We start from the raw sequence: 17,749 nt of genomic DNA, 5'->3' as shown, positions 1-17,749 counted from the left end.
CAACCCCACCAAACGTCTCCCTTCCTCCTTTTCTTCCTTTGTCTCTTATGTCCTCACCTAATGCGTTGGGCCACACTACCAATCCGTCTAGGTCCTAACGCCTTACTCCGTCCATCATGATTACAAAAAACATAGAAATAAGGTATTGATGGATATTTTAATGTAGATCTATGTAATTTATTTTGAAGCATAGATATATAGTAATGCATATTTTTTTATTTCCTTTTTATAATTTGTATTTGTGTGTGTTTACTCATGATCACCACAGTACTTCATATTTTAGACCACAGTGTCCACACTACATTGCATAATTATCATATATTGTTCAATCCTCACTTAGTCACTAATCAATAATCCTACATATATAATTTGCTCACTAGTGCAATCTTTATATCCCTACAATTCATAATCCTACTCTTTCACCACTTTTTTTTTTCAATAAATTTTTGCCATATACTCCGTATAAGGTATTTTTTACCCGAATAAAAAAGTTTGAAAATGCACTTCGACCCTTTTAAAAAAAGTTGATAAAAAAGAAAAAGAAAAAGAAATTCATCACTTCATGCCTCATAATAGAAACAATGTGAGATATTAGTAAAAATGAATTTACAAACATACAATAAATTGATTGACACGTTTCAATTTGTCAATTTATCTTTACATAAACATAATCTAGAGCCTACATTTTTTTTTTGTTATGAAGATGCCAATAGAGGTATAATAACATTTAGAATGCTTAGCTGCATAAAAATATTTTAGACTTTAGACATTGTATTTTTATTTTAAATTGACTTTATGATAATTCATATTTACTACTTAAATACAATATATATTAGTAATTTAGCGTGCTATTTTTATTTATTCATATAATATTTTTAATTATTAAATGATTAATATTTATGCATATTAAGAAAAATTATTAACAAAAATACCTCTATTGTTTTTCTTTTTTTTTTTTTTTTGAAAAATACCGTTTTCCCATTTCTCATTTTCCATTTTTCACTTTTTGTGCAACATAAGTACCTATGCTAACATGCTATACCCTACTTCTTTTTTCTTTTTTTTTTTGAAAACATGCTATAGCCCACTTGATTGTTGTTCGATGCTCTCTTCTTTTCTCAATTAGTCACTTCTTAACACCACCTAAAGCTTTCACTGGTTTCTTAGCTCCCTTTGTTCCTCATGGCCTAACCTAATAAGTAGCACATCACTACACTAGTACACCTAAGTCCTAACACCTCACTTTGTTCCTTGTTACAACAAACGACGCAAACCTAATATAGTAAATCCTTTAATGTATATCTATTTAATTTATTTTCTAATATGGATTGTAAGTAATTTATATATTGCTTAAATAAATTGCATTCGTATCAATGAATAAATTTTTTCCATATATATTTTATATATCAATATAATTTAATTATAAACAAGAATAGAAGTAATTTTAAACATATTCCACACATGGACTATATGTCAATGTGACTTGCCATAATTTTTTTTCATATATGAATTTGTTGATTTATTTTATGGAAAACTTACAAGTGGGCCAACACTTGAGGTTTTCCTAATGTGTCCTTTTGCCTTGTTATAAATAGGGTTTTATGCTCTATAACGATGTCATAACAAATAATAATTATAATAAAACTCTTTACCCATCATGGAAAAATTAAAGTAGAATACATTGAGAGGGAGTTTGGTACTTTTCTATCAATTAAATTTTTTGAAAAATATTTTTAAGAAGTGTATTCGATGGAAATAATTTTGCTAGGAATATTAACTAACATGGTTGATGATACCTAGAAAAAGAAGAATTAAATTACCTAAAAAATTAATTAAGATATTTGGTTCATTTAAGCTCTCCTATAATATATTGACTAATAAAAAAAAAAGAAGCTCTCCTATAATATTTTTTTGAAATCTTTGATATATCAATTGTTATATACGAACAACAGTAAAAAGAAAAAATAATGAATAATTGAGAGTTTGATAAATCACTTGTAAATTAATAAACAATATATGCCAAAAATTTCAGTATGCAACAAAAAACAATCTAAATTCAAAAATAGTACTCCATGTATTTAAAAAAGTGTTGAGGAACAAATGTATTTGATAAATTAGTGTTTTTATCCTTTATAATTGTGTGGAAAAAAATTCTTATATATATAAGAGACTTTTAACTTGGCACCAAAAATGATAAATACGTAATTAAATAAATTTGATAGATTCCTAGTCACACGAGAAAATGAATCTTATCTCCCATATGTGGAATTTACTTTCAATAATATCATGGAATCATATCTCCATTGACCCAAACTTTCATAAGTCAAAGATTACATTAAACATTGAAATATTTCCGACATTTTAAATTCTCAAGAATATTATTGTTCAAACTTTCTTAGCAACCAAATGTCCTCTGAGAGAAAGGGTTGGTTCGTTCTTCAATGAACTTCATGATTTCAAGTATGCAGTGGCGATGCCAACATTGAAATTTAATGGGGTCAATGTACTAATTTAATATTATTCTCCTTCATTTTAAGATTTCTCAAAATATATGTATATATAGGTAATAAGTAGTAAAATTTGAGTGTTATATAAATAGACTCATTAGAAATAAACCAAATTCTGCTTATACATTCAATTATTGAAAAATCAGAAAAATTTCATCCACCCACTTCATAAGAGGGAGTGGTCAATATAACCTTACTTATATATGTTTTGATAGGCTCAATTATAAAATTTTTAAAAAATATAAACACATTTTTAATAACCAAACAAAATATTAGGAGTGTCAATTGACCCACTGAAAATAACGTAACTCCTCCCTGCAAGTATGCTATACTTTTTATAGTTTATGATTAACTATGCTATTGTCCATTATGTGGTATATTAGTATTTTACATGTTATTATATAAAATTTAGGAATGGTATATATAACCCTATTTAACCCACTTTATTCCTCTCAGATTTTCAAACCTCATTAGCTCACCACCTCTTAGATTTTCATATTTCAGAACATCATTCCATCCTCCTTCCTTAGCCTCACTTAACACCGCCCTATCGTTTTGGCTCCTTTGACCTCTATAGTCTCACATGCCTCACTCCACTAATTTGCCAGAGCTTTAATACCTAGCTTGGTTTCTTATGGAGTTATGACTACAATCAAGGTAAACTTATTGTATTAAATACTTTAATATAGATCTAATCTATTTATTTTATTTTGAAATATTTATATGATATAATTAATAGATTTTTTTTTTTTTTAAAAAAACAAATTAATTTTCATTTGTATGTGCATACTCACCACTTCATATTTCGGATCTCACGGGTTCATTACCTTCTAGATTTTAAAATCTCAAAACCTTAGTCTTCATACCACATCGTCTAACTGTCATCTATTATTAATTTCTCACTTAATCATTCATCAACCCCATATAATTTACTCAACAGTGCAAATTTTTATATCTCTAAAATCCCTAACCCTATTCATTCACCATTTTCTTTCTTTATTATTTTTTTTTATAAAAAAAAAAAAAAAAAAAAACTTCACTAGACCACTACCTTCTAAATTTTCAAATTTTGAAATCTCAGTCCTCATGCATATATTGCATGACTGTTATTTGTCGCTTAGTTCTCACTTTTCACTCCTCAACCCCACCTAACGTCTCTTTTCCTCCTTTTCTTCCTTTGTCCTGTATGTCCTCACTTAATGCATGACGCAACACTTTATCAATCTACCTAAGTCCTAACGCCTTACTTCGTCCCTCTTGATTACAAACACTCTTGATTACAAACAACATAGATATAAGGTACTTAATACTTTAATGTAGTTCTATTTATTTTATTTTGAAGTATAAATGATATATAGTAACAAATATTTTTTTTTAATTTCATTTAACAATTTGTGTGTGTTTACTCACCACTTCATATTTTAGACTTCACTTAACTGTCCACACCACATTGCCTAGTTGTCTATTGTTCAATACTTCAATCCCCACTAAATCCCTAATCAACCTACATAATTTGCTCACCAGTGAAATTTTTATATCCCTACAATTCATAATCCTACCCATTCACCACTTTTTTTCAAACCTCACTTGACCACTACCTTCTAAATTCTCAAGTTTTGAAACCTCAATCCTCACACATACTGCATGACTGTTGTTTGTCGCTTAGTTCTCACTCAGTCACTCTTCCACCCCACTTAACGTTCCCTACCACCTTCTCTACTTTTGTTCGTTACAACTTACAAGCTTATAACCTAATGTGTGAAACCACGTACACTCCACCAATCCACCTAAGTGCTAACGTATTGCTTCGTGCCTCACAATTAAAAACAACATAAATATAAGGTATTTAGTGGTATAAATTAACTCCACTATAAATAAAATAATTCTGCTATACATTCAATTATTGAAAAATCAAAAAATTTTCAGAAAAATTTTCATCCACCTAGTTCTTAAGAGAGAGTAGTCAATATAACATTAATTGTATATATTTTGATAGGGTCAATTTTATTTTTTATTTTTAATATAAACACAGATAATAAGAAACAAAATATTATTGGTGTCAACAGACCCCATTAAAAATAACATAACTCCAGCGTTATTGTCTGTTACAGGGTATTATAGTATTTGACATGTTATTATATAAAATTTAGGAATGCTATATATAACCCTATTTACTCCCCGACTTTGTTCTGCCACATCTCATATTATATTTTTAGACCTTATTAGCTCACTACCTCTGAAATTTTCATATCTCAAAACTTCAGTCTTCACACCGCATGATTATCATCTATTTCTTAGTCACTCCTCAACCTCACTTAACACCTCCATAGCTACCGCTTTGGTTTCCTTGACCTCTATTGTCTCACATGCCTCACTCCACTAATCTGGCGGAGCTTTAATGCCTAGCTTGGTTTTCTGTGGCAGCTACAATCAAGGTAGATTTCTGGCCTGGTATTGAATACTTTAGTGTAGATCTATCTATTTTATTTTGAAATATATATAATATAATTAATAAATTTTATTTTTTAATAATTTTAATTTCTGTTTGTACATGCTCACCATTTCATATTTCAGATCTCACTGGTTCATCATTACCTTCTAAGTTTTAAAATCTCAAAACCTTAATCCTTATACCATATTGTCTAATTGTTATGTATTATTAAGTTCTCACTCAATCACTCATCAATCCCACATAATTTGCTCAACACTGCAATTTTTATATCCTTCAAATCGCTAACCTTGTTCATTCACAATTTTTTTTTATTTTTAAACTTCACTAGATCACTACATACTACATCAATGTTATTTGTCGCTTATGTTTCACACAGTCACTCCTCAGTCCCACCTAGCGCTTCCCAACCATATTTTTCTTTTGTTTGTTACAAGCTTACCTAATGTGTGAAACCACACTCTACCCATCCACCAAAGTGCATGTTAACACCTTCATGCCTCACAATTACATACAACATAAATATAAGGTATTAAATACTTTAATGCAGATCTATTTATTTTATTTTGAAATATAGATGATATAAAGAAATTTTTTTATTTAATAATTTGCGTTTGTGTATGTATACTCACCACTTCATATTTTGAACCTCACTTGTTCACAGCACATTGTCTAACTGTCATCTATTGTTTAGTTCTCACTCAGTCACACAGCAATCCCACATAATATGGTCACACTTTTTTTCAAACCACACCGGACCACCACATTCCAAATGTTCGAATTTCCAAGCCTGTCTTCACATGTACTACATGACTATTATTTGTCTCTTAGTTCTCACTTAGTCACTCCTCAACCCCACCTAATGTCTCTGTTCCTCATTTTCTTCCTTTGTCCCTTACGTCTTCACCTAACGCGTGGGGCCACACCCTACCAATTTGCCTGATGAGTCCAAACGCCTTACTTCGTCCTTCATGATTACAAGAAGCGTATAAATAAAATATTAATATTTTAATGTAGATCTATTTATTTTATTTTGGAGTATAGATGATATATTAATGAATATTTTTTATTTCGTTTAATAATTTGCAATTGTGTGTGTTTATTCACCACTTCATATTTTTTACCTCACTTGTCCACACCTCATTGCCTAACTGTCATCTATTGTTTAGTCCTCTCTCAGTCACTAATCAACTCTACATAATTTGCTCACAAATGCAATTTTTATATCCTTGCCATTCATAATCCTACTCGTTCACCACTTTTTTCAAACCTCACCGGATCACTAACTTCTAAAATTTTGAATTTCAAAACTCTGGTCTTCACGCGTGTTGCATGACTATTATTTGTTACTTAGTTCTCGATCACTTAGTCACTCCTCAACAAAAAAATTTTGAATTTTAAAACCTTTGTCGGTCGGTCCTCACGTGTAGTGCATGACAATTATTTGTCACTTATGAGTTTTCACTTAGTCACTCCTCAACCCAAAAATTTTTAAATTTTAAAATCTTAGTCGGTCAGTCCTCACGCGTATTGCATATATATGTGACTATCATTTATCACTTTATTCTTACTTAGTCACCCTCAACCCGACTTATCATCTCTCTACATCATTTTCTTCATTTGTTCTTACAGTCTCACCTATTGCGTGATGCCACACTCTACCAATCTGCTTAGTCCTAACGCCTTGCTTTGTCGTCCCTCATAGTTACAAACAACATAGATATGAGGTATTGAATACATTAATACAGATCTATTTATTTTATCTTATAAAATAGATTATGTAGTACTGAATTTTTATTCTATTTAATATTTTGCATTTGTATCAATGAATAAATGTTTTGCCATATCTGCATGGTATAATTTACAAACGGTGCGACCAACATAATTTTTATGCATATGCCATATACGTATTGTATGCCAATGTGAGTTGTCATTAGTTTTTGCCATATATGAATATATATGTTGTTTTAAGTATGTTTGAAAGCTCAAAAAATGATTCCGGCAAATTATTTTGCGTGTATTTAGTGTTTGGCTACATCTGAGAAACTCAATCATGACCAGAAAAAATAAGCCCAAAATAGCGAAAAATGACTTCCATCCAATTTTGGCGGAAGTCATTTTCCGCCTCTCACAGGCCAAACGTTTCCGGTGGAAACCATGGTGTGGTTTTCGCTGGAAACCAAAGTGCTCTAGTTTCTCGCCGCGGAAACCAAATCGGCGGAAAACTAGAGCATTGCTCTTATTTTCGCGTCATTTTCGGCAGAAACAAGATCTGGTTTTCGCCGGAAACGTTTTTTTAATTAAAAATATTATTTTTAATATTATTATAAATATTTAATATTTTAAATAAAATAATAAAATATATATAATTATACAATTCTACTCATTTTTCGAAAAATGAACAAAACGCATAAAGATTATTTTCCATAATACATCCAAACACCGGAAATAAACTTATTTTCTGGAAAACACAGCCTTAATGTATTAGTATTCTATATTCTAGGCACATTATAATTCTTTTATTTTTCTCTTCCTGTGTTAGTGTGAATTACCTTTTAACATTCTTTATTTGATTAGGGCTTTTTGTATCTTGAAAAATACATCTCTTCCAATACTTTGTATATTGGATGATCAATAATAACTAATAATTAGTAATAAAATGATTCATTGCTAGTCTGGAATACAGAGTTCTAATATGAAGCCTTTCGGTAATTGATAATTTGACATGTGTGTATTTATGTTTAGATATTTAAAAATTTGAATTTATTCTCAAAAAAAAAAAATTTGAATTTATTATTTGGGGTTAGAGTGGGGAATTGTCTCAACTCCCTCATTGGGGCGATTTAGCATTTTGTGGAACATTAGGGGGGCAAAACGAATTTTACCGCGAGCATCGTCTGTGTCAAACTTCAAAAAGTAAAAAAATTCTCTAATTTTAACTTTTTATTCCCTGAAAAATTACGATTATCAGTGTGCAGGAATTGGAAGTCAAGGTACCCACCCCGAGCGAGAAATAACGTTATCGAGCTTCGTGGTCAGATTATTCTGAGGTATGCTAACTGTGCTGTGTTATCAAGCAATTTGATGTAATCTGCATGAATGTGTTTGATGAATTGCCTCAAAGAAATGTTGATTCTGGTTCACAGACAACCCAATTCTGTAATTTGAAAATTATACTGAGAAAATGCGGAGAAGAAGGGTGATAACCACTTTCGATGATCTGCCGGAAGGTGTTTTGGGAGAAATCTTCTCCCGTGTTCCTGTGAGGGATCTTCTGCGAGCGAAGAGCGTGTGCAAATGCTGGTTTGATGTGATTTCAAGCCGCTGGTTTATTTCGATGCAGCTAAAGCAGTCCTTCTCGGACCCGACACGCAACTATCTTCTCCTTTTGCGCAGCTATGATCAACCCTCCACTGTTTTCTGTACAGTCCAGAGTCCTAATATCATGGTTGAAATGGATGATTTTAAGAAGTTGGGGGCTACTAGTTTTGTTGTGGGTTCAGTTAATGGGCTAGTTTGTATTGCTTGTATGGGTCTAGGGAGGTGGTGTTTCCTCTGGAACCCTTCATTAAGAGAACATAGGTGCCTCCCAAAGGGTTCTATATTTGCTAGGGACACGAAAAGGGTTCAGGCAAGTCTTGGGTTCGGTCATGAACCGAGTTCTGATGATTACAAGGTTGTGAGGATACTGAACTTTCGTGCTCAATTTGCTGATACTGGAATGCCATTGACTAGGGTAGAGGTGTACTCATACAGTTTGGATACTTGGAAAGAAATCGAGATTGATTTCCCCTTGAAAATGACAAAGAGCAGCTGTGATGTGATACTGAATGGATTCATTTATTGGCTTGCTGAAAAAGGAAATGTAAATGAGAAGGCTTGTGTAGCAGCATTTGACATGCGTAGAGAGGTCTTTCAACAAATTGTAGTGCCTGACGCGTTGATTGTAAAATCTCACCATTATAGTGTTATGAACTTCAGAGGTTGTCTTGGATTGCTTGTGTATGGTTCACATTTTGAACTCCAAAAGAGCCTAGAAGTGTGGATGCTGGAAGATAAAAGAAGTGGAGTTGGGGGTTGGACAAAAAATCTCGTGGTTACGATGGATTTCCAACTTTCATTTCATTGGGGCTTGGCAAATGGTTGCATAGTTGTGCAAAATACTCCAAATGCACCATTTTTGTATGATCCAGAAAGAAAAGAAAGGAAAATAATTGGAGTCAATGGCATGATTGGAGTTCTTTACTATGTGGAGAGTCTTGTCTCAATCAAGAAAAGACGTACAAGGAAACGTACCATTAAGAAGCTCACATAGGTGATGTTAAAATTCAAGTAGCTGTAATTTCGCTTTTCTCAGCACCATATGTACTTTTAATTTCAGTTGTTTTATATGCTTGTATTAGGTATTCAGATTTTGTTTTGACATTTGATAAGATTTTCTTTGTGTCCTTAAATTTTACTCAATTCAATCAATATAAATGATTGCCCTCATTGAATATCAAGATATATAGTGTATTAGTGTTCTCTTTAATAAACTTATGCATTTTCTTTCTTTTATATTATGACGCTTCTTTCCTTTTCCTTTTTTTTTTTTTTTGTTGGTATTTTAGAACATGGTGTTTACTAATTGTGCTATGTGTTTTAGTCTTATTTGAGCGTATGGATAGCTGGTGAACTTTCTTGTTCTATTATGGACTGAAGCAGACTGAATTATTGGAATGTAGGTTGGGATGTAAATGTCATTGGAGTTTGCCAAGCTAAATTTGCCATAAATTTCATTATCTTATAGAGTAACATATCCATTGTATTTTGCTTCAAGTTACTCCTTATAAATCCTTGTAGCAGAGTCTATTAAATGTTTTAAAAGAAGGGTGTTTTCGATTGCATTTAGGTACTGAAACAAAATTCTGGTTGGGATGTAAGGTCATTGTTATTGGAGATAATTAAAGAGGGACACTGTGTCTGTTGGTCTGTGGCAAATTTGGCATAATTACCATTACACCTTGGAGAATCACATAACGTTTTGCTTTAGGTTGCTTAAACTGCCTACTGCAGGGTTTCGTTAATACTTGTTAAAACAAGGTCGGGCTTAATTGCATTTCCTTTTATCTAGTCTTGCCTGCATCTAAGCCACTGAATATTTTCTGTTATTTCTCCCCTTCAATTACATTCCTTAACTTTCTTCTGAACTTCCCTTTTCTAGCTGCTTTCTTATCATTTATACTACCTGATGTGTTAGTGCTTGTTTAAATACGCGACTTATCGGGACTTTGAGGTATATATGCTCCATTTTTGAATCATCTATGCCAGGAAAACCATTGAAGTACATTCATGATCATGGATAATGCGGCCTTTGTTTTCACACTGCTTGAAATTCTTGCGGTTTGTCTCTCCTTTAATTCCATCTGAAGCATTGATATCCTACTGTCAATAACATTTTTTATCACAGATTTCATTGTCCATTTTTCAGTCACAGTCTATCTGGATTTGGCCATATGTGCAGTGCTGGCTGGGTTGGAAATACTTCATGTGTTCTCTTTAAGAAGCTCCTAGTCAGTATTGAATTTGCCACACAGCTGGACTTGGTTAGCTTATCTGTGTGTTTTTTTGCAGCAATCCCTAATATGAACCTTGAGTCATCAAAAGGCGAAACTCTCGTCGTCGTAGTTTGGCGACCTATCTTCAGTAGGGGCCTCCGGCGCTAAAAGGGAGAGTCCTGAGAAGGCTGAGAGTAGTTCCAACGCCTGTGGATCCGATCCTGGGTTTAACCGTACCCAGAATTCTCAAATTCTGGGTAAAGAGGAGTGCCCCACGTCGCTCTCACCATCTTGTTTGTTCTCTTTGCGCGCTTCACTATTAGAAGTAAGCGCTTACCATTGCACCAAAAGCGAGAGGCAGCCAGGCAAGTTTACCCCTCCCAGCACTTGCCGGTGGCTCTGAATCTCTGATACCACTTGTTAGAATCAAGCGCTTATCACTATGCCAAAAATTATAGCTAGTAGCGAAGGCGCAATTTTATTTCCTTATAAACCGTCATAACATTTTCGAGGATAGGGTGCTAGATTTGGCTCTTCACGGGCCTCCGCCCAACATGTACCCTGTTGAAGTTGTATTTTCCAGTTCTCACAGAGTTGTTCTAGTTAAACAAGGATTCAAATTCTCTGCTTTGATGTTTATTTCTAGGGATTTGTAGCCTGTTTCCTGCTATGTTCAAGAAGGAGAATGCTAAGTCGATAACATTTGTAAGGTCCTTGTTGAAGAATTGATGTATTTACCCAATAATATTTTTGTATGGGTTTTGGTGGTGGGTGGTTTGATCCTGACAAAATTTATTTAAAAAAAAAAAAAAAAAAGATTAGACCGGTTTTTTCTTTGACAATCGACTAAATCAAACAACATTATCTAAAGTTGTAATTATTAAAATTGCCAAGTTTCTAGTTTTTAAAGTATGAATTTTAATTTTGTAGATTACAAATAATACAGAATTTAACAACTACACAAATATATAATATATATGTAATAAAATTAAATTTAAAAAAAACTACAAATTTAAGGTTTTTAAACTTTTTTTTTTAATTATCCCGAATTTCTAAAGTCCATTTTTTATTAGTTAATAGTAAAACTTATGTCACTTTCTTATTAGATAATAGAAATTGATAATATTATTAATATTAATTCAATTTAAAAAGTAATTAAAAACCATCTATTGTTTTATGGAAAATGATATTTACCACTAAATATATCACTCAAAAACTTGTCACATCATGTCACTCCCTGACGTGACAAGTTTTAATAGGTTTATTTTATTTTTAATTTTAAATCTCAACCAATTAAAACTTGCCATATCAGGGAATGACAAGTTTGTGAGTGGTAATGTTAATAGGAGTGAGCAAACGGTTGGTCAGTTACCTAACCGACCGAATAACTGACCTTGATTTTTGACTTCCGTAACTAACCGAAGGTGGTCCTATGACCGACCGAAAATCGACTTGTCGTTTTTCGGTCGGTTACCAAAAAATCGACCATAAGGTGTCTACCACGAGAGCAAGGTGCCCGTTCAGGTCCTTGGACCGATCTGTGGGAGTAAGGTGCCCGTTATGGTCCTCGGACTGATCTGTGGGAGTAAGTTGCCCACCACGGGAGCAAGGTACCTGTTATGGTCCTCGGATCGATCTTTGGGTATATAGTGCTCACTATGGGAGCAAGGTGCCCGTTATGGTCTTCAGACCCATCTTTGGGTGTATAGTGCCTATTACAGGAGCAAGGTGCCTGTTATGGTCATCGGACCGATCTTTGGGTGTATTGTGCCCATTACGGGAGCAAGGTGCCTGTTGTGGTCCTCAGACCCATCTTTGGGTGTATAGTGCCCACTTCGAGAGCAAGGTGCATGTTTATTTGCCCGGTTACAAGGCGTTGGGAGTAAGGTTCCCATTTACGATCGTTAAGATCGGTTACGACCGAAAAGTCGGAAAAAACTACGGTTTCCATACCGAAGAGGTTGAAGATACCTTCGATTACTTTGCTTTGTAAATTGTAGCAATCATGTATGCAAATTAGTCGTGAACGAGGCCCGGTTAGGTCGATATTACCACCACCGACACTTTAAGCCCGATTAGGTCGGCATTGCCACCATCGACACAATGAGCCCGAGACCATATCTCGGCTTAAGCCGTACAAACTAGGCAATTAAGTTTGGTTAGGTTGGCATTGCCACCACCGACACCTTAAGCCCAATTATGTCAGCATTGCCACCATTGGCACGATGAGCCGGATGCCATATCTCGGCATAAGCCCTATATAGTAGGCAATTAAGCCTGGTTAGGTTGGCATTACCACCATCGGCGCTATAAGCCCAATTAGGTCGGCATTGTCACCATCGGCACTATGAGCCCGGGAACAATCCCGGCATTGCCACCATCGGACCGTTGCTAATCTCTTGATCGAGGTGCCCACCATGGGTTTTACGTATGATCTCTGCATCAACGCCGATTTCTCGATAGAGGTGATCGCCACCGGCCTTGTGTTTGATCTCTGGATCACATCCGATCTCCGGATTGGAAGCCCGACCACGGGCCTTATGTTTGATCTCTTGATCAGATTCGATCTCTTGATCGGAAGCCCGAATATACGAGCCTTATGTTTGAACACTTGGTCACATTAAAAATCCGATCGCTTGATCGGTAGCATTCAATCCATCTAATCATGTTAGAGGTTCGATCCCTTGATCGGTAAGTTTAAACCTCGTGAATCTCCAAAGCCCTACAAGTTAGGCAAATCGACCATCGATACTATAAGTATGGTCCGATACACCAACACCGTGAACTCGATCGAGTCACTTCTCGACCATAGTCAAAATTGAAAAACTCGGGAGGCCATCATATCTACTCCCTTGTGCTGACGATTCTCGCATCATAGGGAGTGGGGGGCTGCTAGTAGGATTGTAGGGCAACTCCCTCGACCTATGGAGCTCACCAAAGCAATTGGCGACCGTAATGCATTACCCGAGCATATTGACCTTCACGGTCTCATTAGACTTTTGGATCTCCTAGCGTCCCTCTACTTGGGATTCTCGGCTCGCAAATCGAGCGTAAAAGGGGGAAAAATGTCCCGTTCAAATGATTTCGGTTTTCAAAAAGCCGTCATGATGATTAACGCGGTAATCAAAATCACCCGAGCGCGATCGGCTAAGAACGATTGATATCTCTGATTCTGAACCTTTATTTACTCCTTATTTTGGTTATTTTTTGTGCAAAATGTCTATAACTTGAGTGGGAATCTATGACTCATTTGTGTGTTTTGTGTTCTTAGGTGTAATTGTCCACAACGAGTAGCAAAGGAAGTATTTTGGAGCTTATTGGATTAATTTTGGAAGCTAAGGAACCCACTCAAGGAAGATAGGAGCAGCGGAGCACGAGCTGGGCAAGCTGGGCAAGAAGCAAGGGAATAAGTAGCCACACAGCTACCCACACGGCCGTGTGAGTGGCCGTGAGGCCTTGTAAAACACCGCCTGATTGCGACCTCCACACGGCCATGTGGTAGGCCATGAGGTCTGTACTGCATTTTATTTAAGGCGCGTTTTGTTGCACTTTTGGGGGATTCCGAACCCTAGAGAGCTTTAGTATATTTTTCCTCTTCTCTGTAGATTTCCATAGCATAGATTAACATAGTTTTACATTAGATTACTTACTTTCAAGCTTTTAATCGCAGATTGGATTGGTTCTCTAGCAAGATTTCTTCTTCTTCAATAGTAAAAGTTTTCTTTATTCCTTAATTACTTTCCTCTTACTTTTCTTGCAATGTTGATGGTGATTTACTTTATCCTTGCTTTATTTACATCTATAATGTGTGAGTAGTTAGCTTTTGGGTTTGGATTAGGGTTCTATTGATATTCTTGATGCTAGGTATTTGATTATTGCATAAAGGGGATGATTTATTAACCTACAGTTTTTATGTTTGAATTGGATTATTAATTCTCCTTGTTAGTGATTGATGCGCAGTAGTTTTTAACTTGTTTTGGAGAGGCTAATAATATATATCCCTACAGATTACGTAGGAAACTTAGAAATGAATGGGATGTGACTCCCGGACCACCTAAGATGCCCACTGTGGATCTGAAAGTGCTAAAGTCACAACTCTCGCACTCCTCAGACTGAGGTTAACAGCTTCACATCAGAGCTTTCGCTCTCGACGCCTTTCCTTAATTAAGTCGATCAAGATGAAAGAAAGATAGTGATTCGTTGATGTTAATGAAAGAAATGATTGGTTTCAGTTTCACGACATGGAGTTGAACCATGATCGACCGTGATCGTGAGAATTGCCCCACACTAGGACTAAGACACGGCCCGGACTCCCACGGGGGGTAGTAGTGGGGAATCTTGGACAATGGGCGAAAGCCCGATCCAGCAATATCGCGTGAGTGAAGAAGGGCAGTGCCGCTATCATGTCCCGCTACGCTAGTTCTACTGTGCTTTCCTTCCTTGGCCTAAGAAAGAAGGCTAGTAACTTCCGTTATTCATAGGGGCATTTCTATCAAGTAGTCACTCGACTGTCCTCCCTTATTCATAGGGGCATTTCTATCGAGTAGTCACTCTTTCTTATTTATTTTTTAAGTACTACTGACTCTGTTACAATGTAGTATCTATTCATAACTACTTTCTCAACTACTGAAGCACAAAGAGTCAACAATTGCCTCCACTAGGGCTCGAACCCACTCCCATCATCCATGTGCGAGTGTAAACCGGGACACCGGATGCCACTAAACCACAAGGTCTTGGGCTAGACTTGAATTCTTATGTGCATTGCCATAAATCCTTTGGTGAATTGTTTTTTCCCTAATTCTGCGTTATTAGTGCATCAAGATAGCAATACCCCTAATCTGGACCCATCTTTTATCATATAGTTAATCGGTGTTTTATTTGCATTCCTTTATATTAAAAATCTAAAAAATATTAGCTTACTTTCCATTCTCAATCATAATTTGCTTGGATCCTTACGAATTCCAAAACATTAGTGTCTAGAATCTAGCAATTCATACAAGTACGTGTCATAGTCACAATCCTCAGTGGAACGACATTTTCACCATCTTTTTACCATCACCACTTTTACCCATCAACGATCTCATAGCCGGGTAATCTAGATCGGGGTTTGACCGAGCTCAAACCAGCTACGACAAGTCAGCCCGAGTAAAGGTATTGGGAAAAGCGTCCCCACCTATGATCGATAAGATCAGAGGTCCCCAGACCATGAATAAATCCAATCCCTTGATTGGTAAAACTTGATCGCTAGACCTCATTTTAAAATCCGATCTCCCGATTGGTAAAACCTGATCCCTAGATAGGTAAATTGTGGTCTCTTAAGCATATCACCGACTCAATTCCTAGATCGCGAGTAAATACAATCCCATTATTTGCAAAATTAAATCTCTAAATCGCGATTAGGTTTGACCTTCCGGTCATAACTAGTATTCCGGTCACTAGATCGGTAGCATTCAAACCCTTAATCGTATCGCAAATCTGATCCCTAGATCGGTAGAGTTCGGACGACCCTTATAGTCCAAAAGACGGTTGTGCTCTTTTTTCCTTGGCTAAGCTTTTTTCACATTAGGTTTTTTCTTAGTCTAAGGTTTTTAATGAGGCAACCAGCGTAAGTCACGGACTATACGGTCAGTTTTTTCAGCCCGAATTCTTCCTCATTGGCGCTTAATTAAGGTTGTGCTCGGGTTTTCAAAAAAAAAAGGGTTGTGCTCTTTTTTCCTTAGCTAAGATTTTTTACCATTGGGCTTTTTCTTGGCTTGAGGTTTTAACGAGGCAACCAGGGTAAATTGCAGACTGTATGGTTAGTTTTTCAGCCCGAACCCTTTATCCTTGGCTCGACGTCAGGGCATGGACTGGAGGGCTACTTGATACAGAATATACCACGGGTATATTGCCCTGCGTATTTCGTACGTATGTCAATATACAAGTACGAGTATTAGCTTGGCCCTATATAAGGGACCTTAGCCCTTTATGAAAAGGGGCTTTTCCCCTCTCTTCTCCTCTCGAGAATACTCAAAAGCTATGCTCTCTATTCTCTTTAAATGAATGAAGAACAATCAATAAAAGAGATAGATTGAGAACCAATTTCTAATCTGCACTATACTTTGCATACAATTCCTCTACATATTTTGTACACAGGAGTACACGAAGGAATTAATCCATATCAGTCGATTATATGTATTAACCGATGTCATATCATAATTATTTAAAAATAAATAAATACGATGTCAGTTTATACGTATATATCGATGCTGTACATAATTTTTTTAAATAAAATATTATAATAAGTTGATTAATACGAAAAATTGACGTAATATTGTAGTATATGTTGGAAAATATTACTACGAAAATAATATTTCTAGGATAATAACAATGAGAAGAACGAAAGGAATAATTCGGAAAGGGTTAACACGAGTCGAGCGAAGCACTCTTTCCTTAAAACCTTATTTGCTAGGAGCGTTGTAGCCAAGGTTTCCCAGGATAAAACGTGTTACGATTCACAGTTTGAGCACCCAAACTGATGAACCCAGCGAACTAGAGCAACAGGATGAACACAATTTACAAGAAAGGAATAGAAGCAAAGTTTCGAGAGAGAAAACAATTCGTTGTTTTTTTTTTTTTTTGGTTGTGTGTATGTGTTGTGTAAATCTGCTGCTTCCACCAACGAATTATGTAGGAGTTGAAGATTAAATAGCAATTACTCATGGCATTAATCTGATAAATAAATAAGATTTTTAACTCCTGTAACAGCTGACCAATACTTGAGATTTAATTCAAAATTTAAAAATTGGAATTAATACGAAATTAATTCCGTAAGATGAATTAAGTCTCTGAACGGTCACAAACGAGAACACGAGGTGTACCAGAGTAGCGAGGACTACGGTACAGATCGTTACCATGAGTACTTAAGACCGAGTCTTCTTGGTCTCTAGTACTCTGGTTCACTCAAGTCCTCTTGGTCACCCAAGTCCTCTTGGTCACTCAAGTCCTCTTGGTCACCCAAGTCCTCTTGGTCACCAAGTCCTCTTGTTACCAAGTCCTCTACTCGAGTAAGTCCTCTTGTTACCAAGTCCTCTACTCAAGTAAGTCCTCTTGTTACCAAGTCCTCCTCTACTTGAGTAAGTCCTCGGGTAAACCAAGTCCTCTTCCAGTAGCTAAGTGTTGGAAAAATGTTACGAAAATTTGGCATAACTAAGCCCGCACGGCTAGCCAAATTTCCGTCGTGCCCGTAGGCGTCGGCGCACACGAGTCAAGCCTTT

General features: G+C 35.6%; 1 protein-coding gene across 1 annotated transcript; it reads left to right on the top strand.

Moving 5' to 3' along the window:
• The first annotated feature begins 7,835 nt into the window (after positions 1–7,835).
• On the top strand, positions 7,836–9,452 carry LOC116031632 (F-box protein At3g07870-like). Its single transcript, XM_031273877.1, has 2 exons — positions 7,836–8,006; positions 8,103–9,452. The coding sequence occupies exon 2, from the start codon at positions 8,141–8,143 to the stop codon at positions 9,269–9,271; it is 1,131 nt and encodes a 376-aa protein (XP_031129737.1). The 5' UTR covers positions 7,836–8,006; positions 8,103–8,140; the 3' UTR covers positions 9,272–9,452.
• Positions 9,453–17,749: the final 8,297 nt, after the last annotated feature.

This window comes from Ipomoea triloba, chromosome 10 (assembly GCF_003576645.1).
Source record: "Ipomoea triloba cultivar NCNSP0323 chromosome 10, ASM357664v1".
NCBI lineage: Eukaryota > Viridiplantae > Streptophyta > Magnoliopsida > Solanales > Convolvulaceae > Ipomoea > Ipomoea triloba.
The sequence above is the reverse complement of the archived record's forward strand: the minus strand, read 5'-3'. Positions and strand labels throughout refer to the sequence as shown.

Bases quoted from the DNA above. Each gene is read 5' to 3' on its own strand.
- LOC116031632 (XM_031273877.1), top strand. From the start codon at position 8,141: ATGCGGAGAAGAAGGGTGATAACCACTTTCGATGATCTGCCGGAAGGT.